This window comes from Suricata suricatta, chromosome 12 (genome assembly GCF_006229205.1).
Source record: "Suricata suricatta isolate VVHF042 chromosome 12, meerkat_22Aug2017_6uvM2_HiC, whole genome shotgun sequence".
NCBI classification, from domain to species: domain Eukaryota; kingdom Metazoa; phylum Chordata; class Mammalia; order Carnivora; family Herpestidae; genus Suricata; species Suricata suricatta.
The window spans coordinates 40,775,276-40,796,752 of NC_043711.1; the positions used below are offsets into that span (position 1 = coordinate 40,775,276).

General features: G+C 42.7%; 1 protein-coding gene across 5 annotated transcripts in view; it reads left to right on the forward strand.

Moving 5' to 3' along the window:
- Positions 1-21,477, forward strand: part of IL5RA (interleukin 5 receptor subunit alpha) — a 40,266-nt gene that overhangs the window by 2,844 nt on the left and 15,945 nt on the right. For 3 of the 5 annotated variants that reach the window (XM_029918054.1, XM_029918055.1, XM_029918056.1), the window contains exons 3-10: positions 1,657-1,825; positions 2,625-2,709; positions 4,169-4,314; positions 5,149-5,287; positions 8,069-8,222; positions 8,297-8,484; positions 10,808-10,953; positions 14,235-14,373. In XM_029918054.1, coding sequence (XP_029773914.1) covers positions 2,637-2,709; positions 4,169-4,314; positions 5,149-5,287; positions 8,069-8,222; positions 8,297-8,484; positions 10,808-10,953; positions 14,235-14,373 — 985 coding nt within the window. In that variant the 5' untranslated portion in view covers positions 1,657-1,825; positions 2,625-2,636. Of the gene's footprint in view, positions 1-1,656; positions 1,826-2,624; positions 2,710-4,168; positions 4,315-5,148; positions 5,288-8,068; positions 8,223-8,296; positions 8,485-10,807; positions 10,954-14,234; positions 14,374-15,194; positions 15,849-21,477 lie in introns of those variants that run through there. The other 2 variants (XM_029918057.1, XM_029918058.1) reach the window with 2 other exon arrangements.

The window sequence follows — 21,477 nt, forward strand, 5'->3', positions numbered from 1 at the left end:
CTATGCTGGGACCAGAAAAATACTCAGGGGCCATGGACAAAAGCTGGAAGAGCTTTCAAGGAACAGAGAATGCACAGGACTGTGGAAAATATGCGTCAATTGAAGCTCCAATAATATCCAGTCTTCAGGGGAACTTAATCTGGCTCACAAAAAAATTGTCATTCTCTCTAATATTTAGACTTCTATTGGAATATCTTGTGTTGCCTATAGGACAATTGATTTCCCTTAAAAAGCATCACCTCTTTGAATAGAAAATATCACAATGAGATGTGAAAATAAGCATATGGCTGTTTTATAGCAAAAAAGTTAACCATTGAAAAATCTGTGAGTGATTGAATATGAAAAATAATTCTATTTCCAGCATCTATACAGTCAGTACCCAACAAATTCAGAGAAGGTGCTTGGTTATGTAAACTAATCAACTGTCTCCCCACTTAGATATTCAACAGTTTCATCACGTCAATTATTTAACTGAGAAGGACAAATATAGCTGGTTACAACCTACTATTTACTTCATCAGTAAAAATCACTAGAGAATTTTGCATTTTTTTCTAACCTAGAATTCCTATTAATGACAATTAGTGCAAAGTTAGAGCATCTATGATATCATTTCAGGAAATGCTGACATTTCAAAGATGTGACCTTCTCGAGTTAGAGAGCAAACAGTGTTGTTACTTGTTAAAGGTTTTTTTTGGTTTTATTTTTGCATCTTTGCTTCTCAGGTTCGGTAAATTACTAATGCTTTTTAACTCCTTAACATTCTTAGTTGTTAAAATATTTTAAAGTATTAAAAAATCTGTTTTTATGATCATTGCCATTTTTAAAATTCTGTTTCTACCCAGTATGGAATCAGAGTAAAAGAAACTATTTTTCACACAAGTAGCGTTAATTCTGATGAGCACTACTTAGATTTGAAAAAGAAATCGGATGATTTGTATGCTGTCTCTATCTTTTATATTGTGATATTTACTAATTTCATTACCAAGTTAAGAGCGATACTAGTAAGTTAACTAGTAAGTTGGTTAAATAGTAAGCTAAAAAATAATAATTAAGAGTGATATTTTTTGTTTGTTTTTGTTTCTGGGTTTTTTGTTTTTGTTTTTTATTTTGTGTGTGTGTGTGTGTTTGTTTTTTGCCATTTAGCCAAAGTCTGTCTTCTGTGGTTCTACCAGCACTGTATTTAGAAAATGCCAGCCCAGTTAAATAAATATTTTAAGATTTTATTTTTAGGTAATTGCTATACCCAATGGAGGGGGGGGCTCAAAATCACAACCCCAAGATCAAGAGTCATATGCTCTTCTTTCTGACTGAGTCAGGCAAGTGCCCCTTCTTAAATAAAAATTTAAACTGAAAACTAGAAGTCATTTAAATTAGTATGGGACACAGACTTTGCTGTTGGAAAACCTGAGATCGGGTCTAAATTCCATCATTTATGAGCTGTTTTGAGCATTGGCACATTATTTAACCTTTCAGACTCCTTTTCTTCATTGTAAATTGGCTAATCACCATGTGGGCCACCCGCTGAATCTAAGGGGGTGCATGAGAGGTTACAGGAGGCAGCGCTCTGTCACAGTAAGGGTGGTGCGCAGCAGGAGAAGCTGTGACTATTATGCCTTCAATCCGGTTCATATGGAAAATGCCTTTCCATATTTTCAGAGGAAACATTCAAGACTTCTGCCTTAGAAATCCCAGTGAGGAATCAATTCCCTTCTTTGACGACGTGTAAGAGAAGATGCTGACATGATGCCCGTTCTTTGCAGACTGCTGCACGGACTTATTAGAACATTTTAAATCTCCATTCATTTCCATTGTCCAGTTTTTTCAGGTAGGTGGAAATACGGTTTTATTTTTCCTTGGGCCTGTAACTATGTTTCTCATTCCTTTTACTGTCTGCCCCTGTTTGGATTTATCAAAACACCCAGCCTCTCCAAAGTTCAAAGTACCAGAAGTTTATGGCGGGCTTGTGATACAAAGTTTCTCTTTCCCACATTGAGATTTTTTTAGACTTAAGCTTCTAGGACCATATTTAAATACTCATTATTGAAAACTGTTATGGCATTTATTTTTAGTTTGCTTAACTGTGCCTAGGATTTTTTAGTCTCAAAGATCTGCTGTGGTCTCCTGCTCAGTACCTCTCCCACGTAATTTCTGCTCTTCTGGCTTTGCCCTCCCCCTGCATTCCACTGCGCGTGCCTTTCCCCTTTGGGTGTGTCAAGAACTCTGGATGAGCGCCAGCTGTGTATGTACGCCAATTTGACAATAAATTATATTTTAGAAAAAGAACTCTAGATAATTCGTCAGGAGTCATTTCTGACGTCCCTGTACTCCTGGGTGCTCCATCCACACCGTTAGTGCCACAGTGTTCAGCCAGACACAAGTGTTCACTTACATTTCATTCTCCATTCTACACTTCCTTTACATTAGCCCCTCCAGCGACGGATCTACATTTTAAAGATAAAACTCAAGATTTGTTTGTTCATATTTGTATTTGTAGCACATAACAGATTGTTCATAATTGTTTAATAGACAAATGACTACATTTTATGTTAAAAGGTAGCTGCCAGTTTTTCCAAAAAATGGCACTAGGTAGTGATTTGGATCTTCTGTCCTTCTATTTCCTGTAGGATGTGATTATCATGGCACCTGCATTATTGATTCTCTTGGGGGCTACGGTCATACTGAGAGCAGACTCTCTTGCTCATAAAAAATGTACGTACCGTCTTTTAAATCCAGTAGAGTTTCCTTAAAAAATGCATTAGAAAAATAATGGCATTATGTTCTCCCAAATAATCTTTAATTAGGAAATTCTGTGTGGATTTTTTTAAAGAAGAATAGTTATTCATATTGGAACTCAAACTCTTTAAAGATGCTATACTTGAAGAGAGAAAAGCGGGCAGGAGCGCGCTTGTTCTGTCCCAGGACGAATCGCACTCCAAGCGCGGTGCGCGGGCTCCATGCGGCGCTGTGACCACATGGGGAACGCCTTCCCACACAAGGGGAGAGTTACGAGCACTCGTAGCCAAAATATAAAAATCTTCCACCTTGTGTGGTTCAGAAACTTACTGATCCATGAATCTGGCATACTGACAGAGCCTAAGAGAAGGAAATTGTCACATGGTCCCTATGTAATGTTGTCTAAGACAACTTTCTATGATAATGACACTGTTCTATATATACCTTGTCCAATGTAGTAGCCACTAACCACAAGTGACTCCAGAGTAGCTGAAATAGGGCTCATGCAACTAAGGTAATAAACGTTTGATTTTATGTAGCATGTGGGACAGCTTAATCCAGACAAACCCCACAAGACTATGCAGCATGCAGGAGTTAGAGAAGGCTCTTAAATATTAAACATCAATGGAAACATCCTAACCATTTAGTAAATGAATAAGTCTGTTTTTTAATAGTATGTATAGTGTTGTCCTAGTTTTCAGGAAAGGAAATTAACAAGTTGTATCAATGTGTACCAAAGACAGAAAGTAATGAATATATCACACATGAGCATTATTCTCGGTTTCAGCATTATAGGTAATTTTGTCTTTTGCTCCCCTGCACCTTCCCAAATTTCAAAACTGAATAGGCATTGATTGCAAAACTTAAAGGAAAGCTTTTATTTTGAAAACAGGGTGGTTCATTAAAGAAAAAATAAACCTCTTTTCTATAAACGTCTAGTTTCGCTCACAAATTTTTTTGGCTTTGAATCATAATGCGAAGTAAATTCATTTTACATCACGAACCAGTGCATATACAAATATTTAAGTAGATTTACATAGCAGAAATAAGAGGTTCACAAAGTAGTAATTATATTTCAAGCACCCTGATATTTTCTATTCTATCTTCTTCCATGTCATTAAAAAAATTCTAGCCATACACCCATAAGTTTTCCCGATTAATAGTTGAATGGCCCCCAATTTGAAACGTCTAGTTATAATGAAAACTAAGATACTCATATTTCAGTCAAATGCCTGTACATGTTATAGGTAAAGACCTGGGCAAAATTAGAAAGATAATGAATTAAAAGCAGTTTTAAAGTAACTTTTTCCAAAATTGTTTCCATTTTCTTTATCCTAATAATCATAAAATCCTATACTATACAATAAAATGTTTTTAAAATTTAAAGTGCGACCTCCATACGATTGAATATCATGTTGGTCCTTTTCACGAACAGCTCTGCTTCTCCCACCTACCAACTTCACTATCAAAGTAACTGGCCTTTCACAAGTGCTTTTGCGTTGGGAATCAAATCCTGATCAAGAGCCAGTGAACATAGAGCTAGGCTATCACGTGAGAATAAATGCTCCACAAGAAGATGATGTAAGTATTTGTGCTGACAGCTGTCTTTATTTAGAGGCAAATCTTCATTTTGACTAATTTTCCCTATTGAATGAAATTCTAAGTTACAGTGAGAGAGAGAGAGAGAGAGAGAGAGAGAGAGAGAGAGAGACAGACTGATGCAAGGGGATGTATTCTGGAATGTGACTACAGAGGCCAAGTTCAAGTCCAGGCAACCTTGGGCCACTCTAGGTCTGAGAGACGCAATTTTGGCGTATCCCACTGCAGGGTGTACGTTACAGCACCGGATACCTAGGAGATGTACAGTAAAATCAAACAAAGAAAGAAGCACTTAGTAGTAATTATTTTTTTTCAGTCAGTACAGAATTCTAGAGAATTTTCCTTTAGAAAGTTACCATGGGGAAGAGACGGGGACTAGAAATGATGGTTGTAGTAAATATGTGCCTTAATTATAGTATTTTGTTTTTATAGGAATGTCTTCATGTATCACTGAGGAATTATTCTATTATTGTACTTTTAAAAAATTTATTTTGAGGGAGACAGAGACAGCACAAGTGGGGGAGAGGCAGAGAGAGAATTCCAAGAAGGCTCTCATTTTTTAAAATCAGACTTTGTTGAGAAACAAATGGTGTGCAAAAAGCTGTGCATATTTACACCACTCGATGAGTTTGGGGATAAGCATATATTACCTGTGAAACCACGGGTCTAGTTTTCTTTTTCTATCTAGCCAAACTCCTTAGTTACATTTTATTTATGTGCCATTTAAAAAGTGGAAGAAAATGCCTATTGGATTAAAGTAGCTCTCCTAATGCTCTTTCCCTTTTATGTATCATGACTTCTGGGGTTTATTTTTAGTATGAAACCAGGAACACCGAAAGCAAGCGTGTGACTGTTCTTCACAAAGGCTTCTCAGCAAGCGTGCGGACCGTGTCCTGGACCGGCCAGCCCCTCCCGCCCAGCAGCTGGGTTTCTGCTGAGCTTAAAGCCCCACCTGGTAAGACAGACTCATAACAGCCTCGTGTTGGATTCCTGACTTTGCAGATTCGGTGAAGTTGGACAACTGACTTTTCTTTTCTGTAGCCAGTCCGCAGTTCCTGCGAAGTATTCTTCCTCCTTATCAGCGTCCTGAGGCTGTGGTCACTTCTTATTGTCAAAACCCGCCAATCCCATCTGCCACTTCCCCGCACACCTAGCTTACACTTCTCGTAGCCCTGCTCCAATCACAGGGTCATCAGCGGAATCAGGGCCAATCAGATCTCTCTAAGACAATTTCCAACCACACCCTACATGATTCCTCTGTTTTTCTCAGCTAGTTTTCTAACCTTGACCCCCACACAACAGGTCATTCTTGCCTTGGAGGCTTTGCTTTCCTGGATTCCAGCCCATATGGGTCCTACCCATACATCCAAGCCCAGATGGAGTCGTGCCTCCTCTATGAAGCCCTTTTACTTTGCATCCCATACATTGAAGAATGCTCTTCCTCCCCAGAACCCATTCATGGGACTATGTTATTCATTTGGCACATCTGACTTTATCTTTCACAAATAAATAGATTTATATCCTGTCCCCTCCAACTATGAGCCTGTTGGGAGCACGGACAGGGTCTTATGCTTCATTACAGACAGGAGAACAAGCAGTCCGTGTGTGTGTGTGTGTGTGTGTGTGTGTGTGTGTATTTCTGCATTCTATAACTTTTCATACCAAACTGAAGAAAGTTGCTGATGGTTCACAGAAGCCACGAGACTGAACAACGTGCCACGAAGAAAGGAGACAGCTCCCACTGTCTCTAGACTCTCCTTTAGTGGAAAGCTGGGGTTTCTAATACTTAGGATCAGTGATATTCGTGACGAAACCCTTGGAAACACACACACACACACACACACACACACACAAGGGAAAGAGAGAAGGATCACCAAGTTCCGGGGTACATGAACACACCTCATGACAATTGTCTTAGCCAGTCTGGCCCATGGGACATCATCGCTCCACCACTGTCTTGTCACATCCCTGGATGAAAAAGCCACACACCTCCTGAACTGTGTCAGCGACTGAGAGCAGCATTGTAAAGATCTGCCTGTTTATTCATCGTGACACGCGGCCTAGACCATAGAGCAGCCAATTCACAAGGGCCTGGATTCCAAGCACAGACACTGATCCATGGTAGACATAGGATACGGACCTCTGTGTGTCTTACCTTAAACTATTTTCCACGTCTCAGTAAGTAATAGGACTCTGCCAGTAATGCATCTTTCAGAATTACATTTCTGCACTTCTAATAATTCTCTGAGCATGCCACTGTACGTTGACACTAATGCAAAGTTAATTCAATTCTCCCTTGAATCAAATTGAATTCATACCAAAAATTCCTTGGAAGAGAGGTGGGAGACAAACAGACTGGCCCAGACTCTAAAGGGTACTTTGGGCGTGAAGCATCTGGTCATTTAGTGCATGGACAGTGTATCTACTACAAGGCGTATACATAAATCTATGTATGTTTGTTGTACATGGATATATAGAAAGGAACATCTCTGACTGTGCCTAGTAATAATACAAAGTAGCCAATGTCCCTTTTGTCCAACTTCACTGCAGACAAAAGGGGCCTGTCTTTTCCTCCTTGAACTACACTGGCTGACGCTAATATGATCATACAACTGACTTAAACTAAGTGAAAGAGACCCTATCTGTCATTTGAGATTCAGTCTAAAGGCTCTCATTTTGATAGGTCCTCCCTGACCCTCAGCCCAAAGTGCTTCTTCCCTCCTCTGAGCAACCACAAGGCCAGGGTCAACAGTGTGCTCTGGACAGCACCTGTTCATGTGCTGACAATGCAGTTTGAAATGAAAACAAGGCTTTTCGGCCAAATAATCTTCAGAAATCCTGGGTGAAAGGAGCGTAATGGGTTTGGTGGAAAAAATCACACGATTCCCTTCGTATCTTTGCATGTTGAAGAGGCCTTCAACATGCACATGTGCACGGAGTCTCCAAAGCAGTGTTGTTGTTTTGCTGTGTTGTCAGAACCCATTTCCTTCTGAGCAGCAATCTGTGTTATTCACGACACATTTGTGTGCAGCCCCAAGACCTCCATGATTCTAGGATGGAAGTGGCTCTGGAGACCTTCCTCTCCCAACGCTCTCATTTACAGTTGCAAAAACTGAGGCCCAGAAGAGTAGGGTTCAAACTGTCACAGCTAGCTATTGAAAGATGTGGTATTAGAAGACCAAGGTTGCCGGACACCAACCTCTGAATGACAATCTATTGTACTTAAATTTTCCTACAAATATTTCACACACGTACATTCCCTTAGCCCCAAGTAGCCAGAAGCATTTAAAAAAAATTATTATTATTTATGAGAGAGAGAGAGAGAGAGAGAGAGAGAATGAACAAGCAGGGGAGGGACAGATAGAGAGAGAGGCACAGAATCCGAAGCAGGCTCCAGGCTCTGAGCTGTCAGTGTGGAGCCCAATGTGGGGCTGAACTCACAAACTGCAAGACGAGGACCCAAGCTAAAGTCACAGGCTTAACCTACTGAGATACCCACATGCCCCAGACAGAAGGTTTTTGAATGTCAGAAACTCAGGCTTTATAATCCCAGCTTTGTCCCCCCAGGGAGCTGGTCCTTTGCGAATAGGCGTCTATAAATTTGCGGTAATAATTACTTTTTCATGGTGAAGTGTCCCCCCCACCCCGTCATCATAGTTTCAGAGGAAGTACAAACTTTTTAAACTGTCATGGCAATGTTTTGTTCTTATTTTTGACCATCTTATCGGCCATTCAGGGTCTCCTGGAACCTCAGTTGTGAATTTAACATGTACCACAAACACCACAGTGAATAATCATACTCCCTTGAAGCCGTACCAAGTCTCTCTGCACTGCAGCTGGCTGGCCGGCGAGGATGCCCCTGCGGGTACACAGTACTTCCTCTACTATAGGTGGGTACCTATTGTTACTTATGCAAATGCACCATTTCCTATAGTCTTACACACTTAGGAACCTTCCCATTTAGGTATGGCTCCTGGACCGAAGAATGCCAGGAGTACAGGAGAGACACCTTGAACAGGAACACTGCATGCTGGTTTCCGAGGACCTTCATCAGCAGCAGAGGGAGTGACCCACTCGCAGTGCACGCTAATGGCTCGAGCAAGCACGTCACAATCAAGCCCTTTGACCAGCTGTTTGCTCTTCATGCAATTGGTAAGGTAGACTTAACTCAAAACTGGAATAACCAAATCGTAGAATCTCAGCTTCAAAGGGATTAAAAAGAGCACATCGTTTGACGAATTTTCCAGTACTAAGTATTCTCTGTCCCCTGCCATGACAACCACAGGGGCAAGCTTTCCCTACCTCAGCAATACCGACCATTTTGGTTGGACAACTGTTTTGCGGGCGCTGTCCTGTGCCTTGCAGGATTTTTAACAGCATCCCTGGGCTCTTCCTACTAGACCAGTAGTATCCTCCCGCAGCTGTGACAAAATGTCTCCCAACATTTCTAAATGTCGCATGGGGGACAGAATCTCCCCCACGTGAGAATCACTGAACCAGGGAATGTGAACCCACTGCTGAAGGGAGCATCCCTTTCATTTCTCACTTCTGACTCATTTCATGAAGTTTCTGCCCATTCATGCTGTGATGGAGTGGTTCCTCCAAATAATTCTCATCCCTTTCCCCACCAGATGGTCTCAGAGCTAGCAAAAGACGGCAAGCTTTCTCATCCTGAGATTTCTCTTCCCCAAGCTTCCCACCCCCAATTCCTCATGCTCTTGGCCCTTGGCCCTGCTGGTCTGTCTCCTCCAGATGATCCTGAAAAGTCTCTCTCAGCATAGGGTTCTCAGATCTCAACATATTATTTAAGGTTTCATTGGCTCTGTTCTCAAAATAGAAATACTGTAGTCTCCTTCATCCTAGATGCTTGTATTAATGAAATTCATCAGGAGCCTTTCAAGTAGGATTCTTGTCATTAACGCTCAAGATTTCAGTGGTAGCACATTTATGGTCGCGGGCTGTGGAGTCAGGCTGCCTTGGCTTGGGTCCTGGCTCCTCCACTGACTAGCTGAGGGACTGGAGACAAGTTGGTCATGCCTCTATGCCTCGGTCTTCTCATAAGAAATGGGGATAAATTAATATTTCCTGCAAGATTTCTGTGATAATTAAGTGTGTTAATATCTCTACAGGGCTTAAAACAATGCTTGGTACAGAGAAGGACAGATACCATATGTTGTCACTCATATGTCTAACAGGAGAAACCTAACAGGGACCATGGGAAGGGAAAGGGGGGGGGGAAGAGTTAGGGAGAGAGAGGGAGGCAAATCATGAGAGACCTTTGAATCCTGAGAACAAACTGAAGGCTGAAGAGGGAGGGGGAGAGGGAAAGGGGGGTGATGGTCATGGAGAGGGGCACTTGTGGGGAAGAGCACTGGGAAACCAACTTGGTCATAAATTATTAATAAAAAAATATAAAACACATGCATGGAAGTAAAAGAATGCCTGGTAATTATACATAATTATAAATAGACAAGGTATTATTTAAAGGGACATGATTTATCTCTATCTCTATCAAATGAAGTATGTAAGTTTAAGAAATCATCTCATTAAAAAGATTGTGTAATTCTATTCAACAGTCTATTTCTTATATGACCTAAAAATGTCACTTTCCTAAAAATAAGTAATAAAAATTGCTAAGGAGGACATGGGAAACAATACAAATATGAAAATGGGTGCAACCTGATATAGACCACAGGAATTCATTTTCCTGTATGATTTTCATTTCTTTGTGAAAATTCCTCACATTACTAAAAGAAATACATTCATGGTTAAAGTTTTTCTGCTTAGGGAATGGCAGGCTCTGGAACCAGTAGGTTCCATTCATAGATTGTCCCTGTCATTTACTCATCGTGAGATCTAAGTCACAGCGCCTGAGAAAAGAGCTCCTGCTTAAAGATCACGTCCACCCACATCACAAGGCTGTAAGATAATCAAGTTATTACTCAGGAGAAAGAACTCTAGAACTGTTAGACATATGTCACCCATTCTTTTTATGCAGAGAAAATTGACCTTCCCACTCTCCCCCCACCCCCTGCCAAACAAACCAAAACAAGACAAAATAAAACAAAACTGAGGCTCAGAATGAGGAAATTCTTACTCAGAACCACACACCTGCTCAGGAGAGGCAGGGCTTGGCTGAAGCTCCAGGGTTTGTCTCCAGGGTCAGGTTTATCTAGTGTGGTCCAGCTTGAGAAATGGGGATGGTGCGATGGGTCTTGCAGTGAGCTGAACGCAAAGGGACTCAACCCTTCAATGCCATTTGGCATAGGAATGCTTTAAGGTTAGAGGAGGGATCTCTTTGGTGCCACAGCTATGGGAGTCATCTGTGAGCCCCTGGGGTCTTCTGACTTGGAGATCAGTTAATTAGATCCTGAAGGTAGATACTTGAGGAGATTGTATCTTAGAAATGCCTTGGAGAGTGTGAGTGGATTGGATTTTTCAGTCCAGATCACTGACCTTTCATTCTCTAACCTAGATCGCATTAATCCTCCGGTGAATGTCACAGCAGAGACTGAAGGAACCTGTCTTTCAATTTGGTGGGAGAAACCAGTTTCTGCCTTTCCAATTCACTGCTTTGAATATGAAGTGAAAATTTACAACACAAGGAAAAATTATTCCCAGGTAATTCTTTAGATCATTCCAATATTTGATGATTGCATTCTCCTAGAAACATTTTAAAAATTGTATTCAGTAACAGCTGTGGTTACAGCCTGGCATCGACAAGGTCAAAGGTAACTTATATCTACCCCACGTTTTATAAAAATAAACCAAGCTTTACTGGCTTCTTGTCTTGAATGGACATACTTTTGGTTCAAAATAACACAAAGGATCACATAAAAATGCATTAGCACTATTTTTGATGCAAATATAAAGTGTTGCATCCCCTATGGAAAACAGCACGGCCGTTTCTCAAAAACTCAAAAATAAAATCATTGCGGATCCCACCAATTCTGCATCTTGGTATGTATCCCAAAGAATTGTAAGCAGGGTCGCAAAGAGAAATTTGTACATCCCTGTTCATAGCAGCATTATTCACAGGAGCCAAAAGGAAGAAACAACCCAAGTGTCCACTGACAGATGACAAATGGATAAACAAACTGTGGTATAGACATAGATGGCACTACTGTTCAGCCCTTAACAAGGAAGGGGATTCTGACACACACTACAACCCGGATGAGCCTTGAGGACATGATGTTAAGTGAAATAAACCAGTCACAAAAAGACAAATAACTGTAGGATGGCACTTATATGAGAAACCAAGAGTAGTCAAATTCAGAGACAGAAAGCAGAATGGTGGTTGCCAGGCGCTTGGAGGAAGGGGCATGGGGGGAGCTGTCGTTGAGGGAGTCGAGTTTCGGGACTGCAGGGTACAAGCGTGCTGGGGCAGGGTGCACAGAGTGCGACTGGGCTCACCGCTCTCGGACTGTACACATAGTTAAGATGGTACATTTTATGTTTTATGTATTTTACCACAACTGAAATATACTCACTAGCACTAATGGACAAAAGGTTCAAGGGACAGGAACTGAGAGGAAAGCCAGTATTTATGAAACATCAACTATGTGTCTGATTTATTATGCTAATTTATTCCATGCTCTCAGTAACTCCATTAAGTAATTCTCACCCCATTACACTGGAAGGTGAGGCAGAGATTAAGCCACTTGCCCAGAGCCACCAAGCTGGCAAAGCTGTAGGGAGGTGGGGATTCCAACTCATGCCTCACTGAGAGAAGGCTAAGTAACTTCAATTCCTTCCAGTCTGATTCAACAGGTATTTACAACTTGGTTTCTGGGGGGGAGGTCAAAAGATAAGATACTGCCTCTGCCATCAAGGGGCCTAGTCTAGTAGACACACTCACTGCCTCAGAGGAAGGGCCAACAGGGGTCCAAAGGAGGGGCAGGCAAAGCAACCGGTTAGGGGCCCCACCGAGAAGGACTGAGTGAAATCACGAGAGATGGGTAGTGTATAGTCAGTGGTCCCCAAAATACCAATGCTAAAAGACTAGATTTCTTTATTTTAGTTTCTAACTTCTAATTAGATCTCTAATTTAATGTCTAATTATTTCTTTTGGAAAATAGGGTAACAATTAAATGCTAGGAAAATCAAATATACCCAGAGGCACACCCAGTCACGGGCTTGGATGTTGTGGGGATGTCACATTGCTACAAAAGCCCCCAAACTGTTGTCTCCCTTTCTTTGCTTACCTCCCTGCAGATCAGTAATAAACAGCTCCTGACCCCCACCAATCTGCCAACCACACTTTAACTGGCAGGGGGTCTAGGCAGAAGGCATAACTCAAAGGCTTAAAAGAGCATAGTTCCCTCAGCCAAGTGGCAGTAATTGAGTCGGCCTGGACATAAAGCCAACATTGGAAAATAACTCTATTTCTACACTGGGACCTCTCTCAGAATGACTGGGATTTTGAAAAAAAAACACACACACAACAGAAAAAAGGACTGGTTTCTCTTTTTAAAACCATCGCCCTGGGTGCTGAAAGCCATGGAGGAGTTTTATTCATGCAGAACTGTGACCACATCTGCAAAATCAAAGAATAATTCTGGAAGCAGTGTGAAAGCTGGATGCAGGTGGAGGGCCATGCGGACATAAGTGCATCAGGTTAATGGCTGTGGCAATTGTCCAAGCAAAAGATAAGAAGATAAATCAGGCGGCGCCCACAGGGTGGGATGAATATAGGAGAAACGTGCCCAGAAGAATGTAAGATTCAGGTGTCACATCTCTGGTTTGGGGCACAGAGGACTAGCTGAGTGGTGTGGACAATAACCAGGAGAGAGAATATCAGAGAAAGTTTTGTTTGTGAGGAAATAGCCTTGTTTCAGCACCGGGCCACATTACTCTAAGTTGTCTGTGGCAAACTAGCATTTACTAAGCACATATTATTATATTAAACAAAGGTTGCTGTTTTTGCTCATCAAAAATGGGTTACTATTGGCAGTTTTCATAGCTTTCAAACTACGACATCTTTAAACGTGGAATTACAAAGGCAATTACATTTAATTCAATAACCCATGCTTAGATGCTGTTATGCCCATTTTACAGATGAGAAAACAGAGGCTCAGAAAGGTCAAGGAAGTTGCCCTGCAGGTAGTTTGGGGTGTAGGATTCAAACTCAGCCTTTCCTAGATTCACTGACTGCTTTTCCTCTTCCCTGGGCTCCAGGTGTTTGGGACCTTCCTGCACATCAGGGATCAGGATTTGTTGTTGTTGTTGCAAAGGGCCAGATATTTTAGGCTTCGCTGGCCATATGGTTTCTGTACCAATTACTCAGCTCTGCCATTATGGAACAAAGGCAACCATAGATAATATATAAATAGGCATGGGTGTGTTCCAGTAAAACTTTATTTGTGCACACTGAAATTTCAGTTTCATGTGTCATGAAATACTCTTTTTTATATTTTTCAATTATTTAGAGACATATAAATGATTCTTAGCCTGCAGGCCCTACAAAAACAGACAACGGGCCAGACGGGCCCACACATTGTAGTTTGCCAATGTCTGTTGGGTAGGATGAAAACCAAGGGATATTGTTTAGTGATTTGACTACAGAATATTGAGGCACAAGATGAGGGGGATTATGCATTCTGCTATAGGACACCCCAGTCTTTTAATCTGGAAACATCAGACAAACCCAGATAACTTATCTAGAACTTACCATTGACTTTTTATTCATTTTGATTACAAGATCACTTTCCCCTGAAGGGTAACTGTGACACATCTCTACTGAAGCATTCTAGAACAAACTCATCCATGTGTGTCCTGTTGATTTTTAAAAGGGTCACATAAAAGTGAGTCAGATTGCTAATGCATGACCTTCTTCTCTGGTAATTGGCATTACTTAAATTTTGTGTCGAGAGTGCCTTATTATGCTCTCTTTCTCCATTTAGACAGAAAAAATGACGACAAATACACTCATCTCAATAATTGATGATATTTCTAAGTATTCCGTTCAAGTGAGAGCCACAGTGAGCTCTGTGTGCAGACAGATGGGGGCTTGGAGCGAGTGGAGTCAACCTATATACGTGGGTAAGTAGCTTCTGTTGATTGTAAAGCAAGTGACCTTCCTCACGGTCACAGCAGATAATCCTGGAAAGTGTACGCATTCACGCATTCACGTAGGGCTCGGCACTGCCTCCTCTTCTGTCAGTCTGCTTTTCTGACCAGAGATAGATTGACCAGACTTAGCTTTACTAAGTCAACAAAGCTTCCATGTTCAAGCGTCTTGCTAGTCTTGCTGAACCTCCGTACCCTCCTCCCCTTTTTTTTGGATATGATTCTACTTTTCTCCTTTTTTAAAAAATAATTAACATTTCTGAGTTAACTGTAGACTCACATGTAGTTGTGACATATCATACAGAAGGAACTCTTGTGTCTTTCACCCACTTTACCCCAAGGGTAGGTAGCGGCTTGCAAAACTATAGTACAAGATCACAACCAGAATTATCATTGGTAATGACCACTGATCTTATTCAGATTTCATCACTTTTATACGCACACTTTTGTGTATTGGGTTCTATACAATTCGGCCCATTTGCAGGTGTATGCAGCCATGGCAAGTACCCCTCCTGTTATCCCTTTACAAACACAATCTGTCGTATGCTTCTCTAATCCTAACCCCTGCCAACTACTAATCTAAGCTCCATCTCTACAGTTTTCCCACAGCTACTTTTGAATTCATATTTTTGTTTGCTTAAAAAACTTTCTGAAATTGCAGCAACTCAGGGCCTGCAAAGGCCCTGGACCCTTCCCTGGGCCTTCAGCCTAACAGACACAGGGGACCAGGAGGGTTGGGTGTAGCCGGGCTTCTCTGTTCTGCAGCTGTTTTCCTTAATGACTAAAATCACTAGTTTACTCAGCAAGAAGATCACCGTATGTGTTGGTGAGGTCTGTGCAAGGTAACGAAGTACCCGATGGAGGCTCACTGAGTTCCAGACAGCCACCTGTGACCTGGGTGTGCCCTTGCAGCTTGAAGACAGAAAATCCACAGCCTGTGTTTGTTATTACCTAGGAGTACTGGGTATCCATAGACCTTTTAAGACAGAAGACCATTAAAAAACTAACAGATCTCTTGTGTATACTGCAACCATGCAGCCTGAGGATGTGGACATATGTGGTAAAGTGCTGTGTGAGATCTACAAGAACATGGAACAGTGGAAGGAACATGGGAACCTTGGCTAGACAGCTCAGGTTTAATACCCAGCTTTGATACACATTGACTGCGTAGCCTTGGAGAAATCACTTCTCTCCGACTTTGCGTGGGTTCCCAGGACAAAGAAGGTAATATCCACCTCACTGGAATCAGACCAATGATAACAGATAACATTGATGGCTGCTTGCCAAACACGGCTAAATGCTTTACATGCGTTACCTTCATTAACCTTATCAACACACTGATTTTGCAGATTAGAAAATAGTTTTGGAAAGTTTAGGCAGTTTGCTTAACTCTATGCCCAGCAAGTTGCAGATGTGGGATTCAAACTGAGGTTGAACATAGCACCCCGACTCTAAGCGGTATGCCTTGGTGTGGCAACATTCTGAAAGCTGCAAGGTGCTGAACAAATTAAACAATTATGGGATCCTGGGTGCTAACTTTGTGGTTATGGTTGGTCAAGCTGGTGAATGTTATCTCTCACTCTTCCTATGGGCCATTGAATGATCATTTGAAGAGCATACTTCAGGAGATCTTTCTTTCAGGCCCATTGTAAAATTTCCCATTTAATTCATTTGCTTAGGCTAATGGGTGGGTCTTTAGGAAATTCCTGGGCAGTGACCCATTAGGCCCTGTGTACATGAGTCAGATGAGAGCACATCAGGTAGATTTCCGTGGAAGTCTGAGAGACAGGAAGCGAGGCCTGAGAGACTCAGAGTTATTCTGAGTGGGCAGTGGGGCTGGCCGGCCGGAGCTGCAGAGTCTGTGAAGGGGAACAGCATGTCCTGGACTTGTATTTCACCCAATCAGCACAGCCTTATGGGATCGCCCCCAAAATCACACCCCTGGGACTCAGAGGAGCCTTCCTGGGTACAGGAAAGGGGATAAAAGGAACCAAGACCAGGCCGACTGCACGCACTTCCTAATTCTGCCAAGGCCAGTACCCCCCCCCTGCCCCCCTTAGGTTGATGCCCCAACCTGCTCAACGGGCCCAGCCACACAGGACCGCCCTCAACACTGCTTCTTCTGCACAAAGAAAATTCACTTTGTTCACCAAAAGCAAAACAAACAGAAGAAACATTTTAAGTCTCAGGAAATTTTTAACAGGATTTTATCACATACTTGTGATCAAAGCTTAATTTTCATTCCTTGCATTTGGACAATTAAAAAAAAAGTTATGTTATTCCCCAAGGACACATAACTCAGGCCCAAATTATTGAGACTTCTGGGTTTCAGAGATTTGTTTTTAATGCTGTCCAAGGAATTCAAATGAGCATTGTAGAAACCAAGGTAGAAACCCAGGGTAAGAAACCAGTTCTGCTTTCTGAGCATTTGAATTTTGAATCGTGGACAGTTCAGAACTTATAGAGTAAGAGGCGAATCAGGAAATTTGGATTTTAGCCATAGCTCTGCCAATGCCCTCAGGAGGGCCGATCTCCAGTGTCACCACTGCAGGGCACAGAATGGTGAGAAGTGTGCCCGGGTTTTGCCAACCCTGATGAGTCATTCATGCCTAACCTCTATGGGTCCCAGTTTCCTTGCCTGTAAAATGTCAACGCTGCACACCAACGTACTTCCACACTCCCTGAGCCCAGCACAAAAATGCTGAGAGTGAAATTTGATCCATAATGAGAGTTTATTTTGAGCTTGTTTTTAATTTATTATTCACTCTCCACTTTAGAGCTCTCCTCCCATTATTATTTCCTAAATAACAGCGTCCTAGTTTGGAACTAGGCTCATTATAATTCCCCCCAGGTATATGCCTCACCGCCATTATCTATGGCAAATCCCATTTCATTTACTGCCACCCTTTTCATAAGATGAGCTGATTAATATTACCACTCACCTTACAAATCCATCGTTTCTAGAATTTACTCCCCTGCTCAGTTTAGGATCATTAGTGAATTTAATCAATGCAGACTTTCCATTTTCATCAAGATGATTAATAAACATAATAGGAAGTCCGGGCCCCTCTGGGACATGTTGCATGGCTCTTCCTTACCCCTCGAGATGCAACCATAATTATACTCAGCTTGCAGTCTATCAGGCAATTTTGTCGCTACATTCATTTCCTTGAGACAGCCTTCCTCCTCTCCTACCTTGTATGTGTGGTGCCCTGGAGCCCTCCCCTTCCATTTTCACTCAACAGCTTCACTCAAATATCACCTCTTTCTCGGGTATTATTAGCTCCATCTCTTTTAAGGAAATGGAGAGCCAGAGATATTAAATAAATCAGTAATTATCAAACAGCCCAGAAGTAGCTATTAATGGCTCATTTTCTCAAATAGGTGGCATATTAGTCAATCGGTGAAGTGGAATACATTCAATTCACTCATTAACCCATGACAGCCCAAGGTTATGAAACAGTGAGACGCAGGAAGAGTAAGTTTTGATGATGAAAAGGAGGGCTGAGGAGCCAGGACTGCGGGGCTTGTGTGGGCTGCCAAGGCCCCTGGATGGCCAAGAAGTACCGGGGATGGGCGGTGAGGGGGCAGCGCCAGCAAGCGCCCTGAACCTCTGCCCCAGATGGCCCTCCTGTGCCAGGATTCCCAGCACATGAAACATGTTTGTTTTCAAATGGAAATAGCGGTTTCATTTTATCAATACTCGTTATCAACTGCCCTTCCTCCACTGGCCCCTCCGTCTTATCTTAAGAGCTGACTTCCCACTTTTCACATGTCTTTCTTTCTCCTTTTTAAAACTTTCTTAACTTCCGAATTCTTATCTCTGCTGTCTCCTGTTTACCAAAACCACTTCTCCCCTGACTTGGTCTTACTGAAGCCTTCCCTGTCCTCCCGTCCAGGCCATCATCTTTCTCCTTCTCGCGTCTCCATGAAGCTCACCTGCCATGCATGAAAAAAGCAATGAACATAAAATTCCCTTCAGCCGTGTCTTTACCTGTGGGACGGAGTGTGTGTTAGGTGGGTCCATTCTACACTGATCCTCAGCCATGTCACTGTTGAAGGCTTAGTCCTTCTGAGACCTGCTTATCAGAGACAAGTCTTAACCACAATCACAGACATTGCCCTTCAAACTAGCGATTGGGTTTTGCCCCATCTCAATGAAGGCCTATCTGAAGGCTGGAATCTATGCCATTACTGTACCAGGTACCAGTTATAAGTTTTTCTTCCTTTAAAAAGAATATTTCTTTAGGCTGGAGATATGTATCATTTATACCTCTGGGTGTAAAGTTTCCCACAGCCCTCAGATGGTCAAGGCCAAGAGGAGGGTTGTTGCCTTGAGAGGCATTGCTTTCTACAAGATGAGCTAGTCAGAGGAAATCCTGGCCTTAGCTTTCCTGTCACGGAATGGGGCAGTGGTAGGGGGACTGGTTCTTAGAGCCACATGACCCAGCCTTCAGCCTGAAGGTAGGGGGAGCCAGCCTATCGGGGATGTGTTTGAGAATTTGGGTTGAGATGGAAGTAAGGTTCGCACAAGCAACTCTTGTTGCCTTTGCCCTTGGACCTGGTTTTAACAGGATGTGACTATGTGAGGAAACACCCATATTGGCTAGTCACCTGGATCTGAAGCTGAGGGCACGTCCTGCAGCCCCACCTTCAGCCCTGGACACCTCCTGCACTCCCTCCTCCTTTATTTTCTGTTTTGTCACCACACACTTTCTCTTTAAATTTCCACACTGTAAAATAGAGAGAAAACTAGCAATGGGAAACAGGAAGAAGAAACACAGCAGAGGTCCCAAATTAGGTTCCTCTAGGTCTTTGAAAAAAAAAATGCAAATGCTAAAGCTTTCATGGGGAAGAGATTAATACTGACAAAACTGGTTGAAAAAAATAAAAATAGTTGACCTAGTAACCTGAAAACCCCACGAGGGTTTACCTGAAGCTGAGAGAACATATGGGGATTCTTGATTTTCTTGGCAAATCGGGGATTTCAAGTTGGTAAACATGGTAGTCTGTTCAGTCACCTGGGTCCTTCGACCCAGGCTGCTGTTGTTTCAGAGGCTGGCAGCTCCACCATTTGCTCTCAGTAGGTGGGCGGGACCACCTCCCCCTTGGGTGGTCCCTGTCGCTTGAAGGAGGGCTAAGGGAGGCTTTCAGATTCTGTCCCCAACTGTCAGGAGCAGGGAATTCCTACTGTGTTTTCAAGCCTGGTCACTTCTAATGGTGCCCATGCTGCCCTTCCAAGCATGAAGCCTGCCCCACGGTGGGGCCATCAGATAGGACAACAAGCAGATCAGAGGAAGGAGAGACTACTGTTGACCCAGGTCCTCTGCTAGGCATGTTCACCTATGTTATCTTGTGTATCTTCACAAGTAATTTTCCTAATTACATGGATTTGCAGGTAATGTGAAAAAAGATGCAGAGACATTAAAGAAATGCCCCGAGCGAGAGAGCACAGAAGTAGTAGCCACATGATTGAGTTCCCACCCTGTTCTTTCCACCATGCTTTATCATCACATAGGTCATGGTGCCAGGTGGGGAAACTGAGGCAGGAGTCTGGGCAGTGGGGGCTGTGGTTTCTGAAAGAGTGATGTTCTTCAAGCTTATGACTGAGTTGTCAATAGTTTCATGTTAACATAGATCTCTGAGAGTTAGAAGCCTAAATGGCTTATGTTCCTATTTCCCTAATACTTGGGTTATTTGGTGTTTGCCTTTCCCTCCAGGGCTGAGCTTATTGCTCTGTGTTCTGAGGATTCTGACAGAACTTGAATTTTAGTCTTGCTTTGATGATTTAGGGAAACCATCTTGATTCTTCATTCCTCATACAAAGATGTCTAATTATTATAACTAATATTTATTAACACCTACTGTATACTTACATGGGGCTAAGGACTTCACCTCTACCAACTCATTCAGTCCTTATCCCCATTTCACAAAGCAGGCAGTGGATGCTGGAGAGGACACCCTGCTCAAGATCACCTCGGTAGCAAATAACAGAACCAGAATTACACCTCTTCACCCCCTCGTTTCTTATTTTTATGTGATGAGCACAGCCAGCTCTCAATGGGGCTTGCTCGCAGCCCCTTACAGGAAAGACAGTTCTGGGTTGCCTGGGAGTGCTGTGTGGAAAGCCTACGAACCAGAGAATAATAACGATGAGTTCTCTATTCTCCTTCAGGTCTAGTCCTAGGAGGGGTAACGTAGATGAGTAGGGCTGCAGTGATCTGTCTAGTGGATCCTAAACCTGTAGATTTGCACACGTGCATAGGGTCTCCATTTCTTGTCCATATTTTAGTTCACTTGAGCCCAGTTTCCAGAGATGAAGACAGTGCAAGTTTTGTAGATTTTACTCTGGGCCCTGGACTACCCTACTATGTTTTGTCCACTGTGGCTGCATTTACTGCCCCCTCTCTTTTTTCTCCCTAAAGCAGGTAAAGCCCACAGTCCCGTTGACAGCTGCCCCAGAAAGCTCACTCACCTAAAAGGTTTGCTTCTGTCTTTTGCCTGCCTTGGGAGCCTGTGACCTAGTTTGGGTGCTCATTCAAGGTGATGCCACACCTTCTCCTTGCAAGTAGAGGCGAGCCATAGGCAGCTTTGTGGGCTAATGCATGGGCATCCCCTCCATTACCTGGCATCTGTTCTCCCAGCACCTGCCAGTGTGAAGAACACAGAGCAGGGATGCCTCCCTGGAAGGGCCCCATCAATTTACTGGTTAGCTCTTTTCCCTTGAAATCTATTGTTGAGTCCAACGTCATGTTCAAAACCAGTATGGAAGCAGTGAACATCATACTTTTATGGACCCTTTAAGGTAGAGCAAGACTCCAAATCAAACTGACCCTCCTAGGAGTTTTTAGCATGAACCACACAGATGACAGAATTCTAAGCCAGAGGGGCTGCAACTCCAGGAGGGAGGCCATTTGACAAAGCTCCCAAAGCAGCAGGAGGCAGATTACAGGGTGAGGTCAGGTTTAGTGCCTAGGTTTTTCTTCCCTCTGGATTGCCACCAACCCATCCTACCCCTTCCCAGACAACCTCCTACCCCACACACTCCTGGTTCACAGAATAGTAGAATTTTTAACT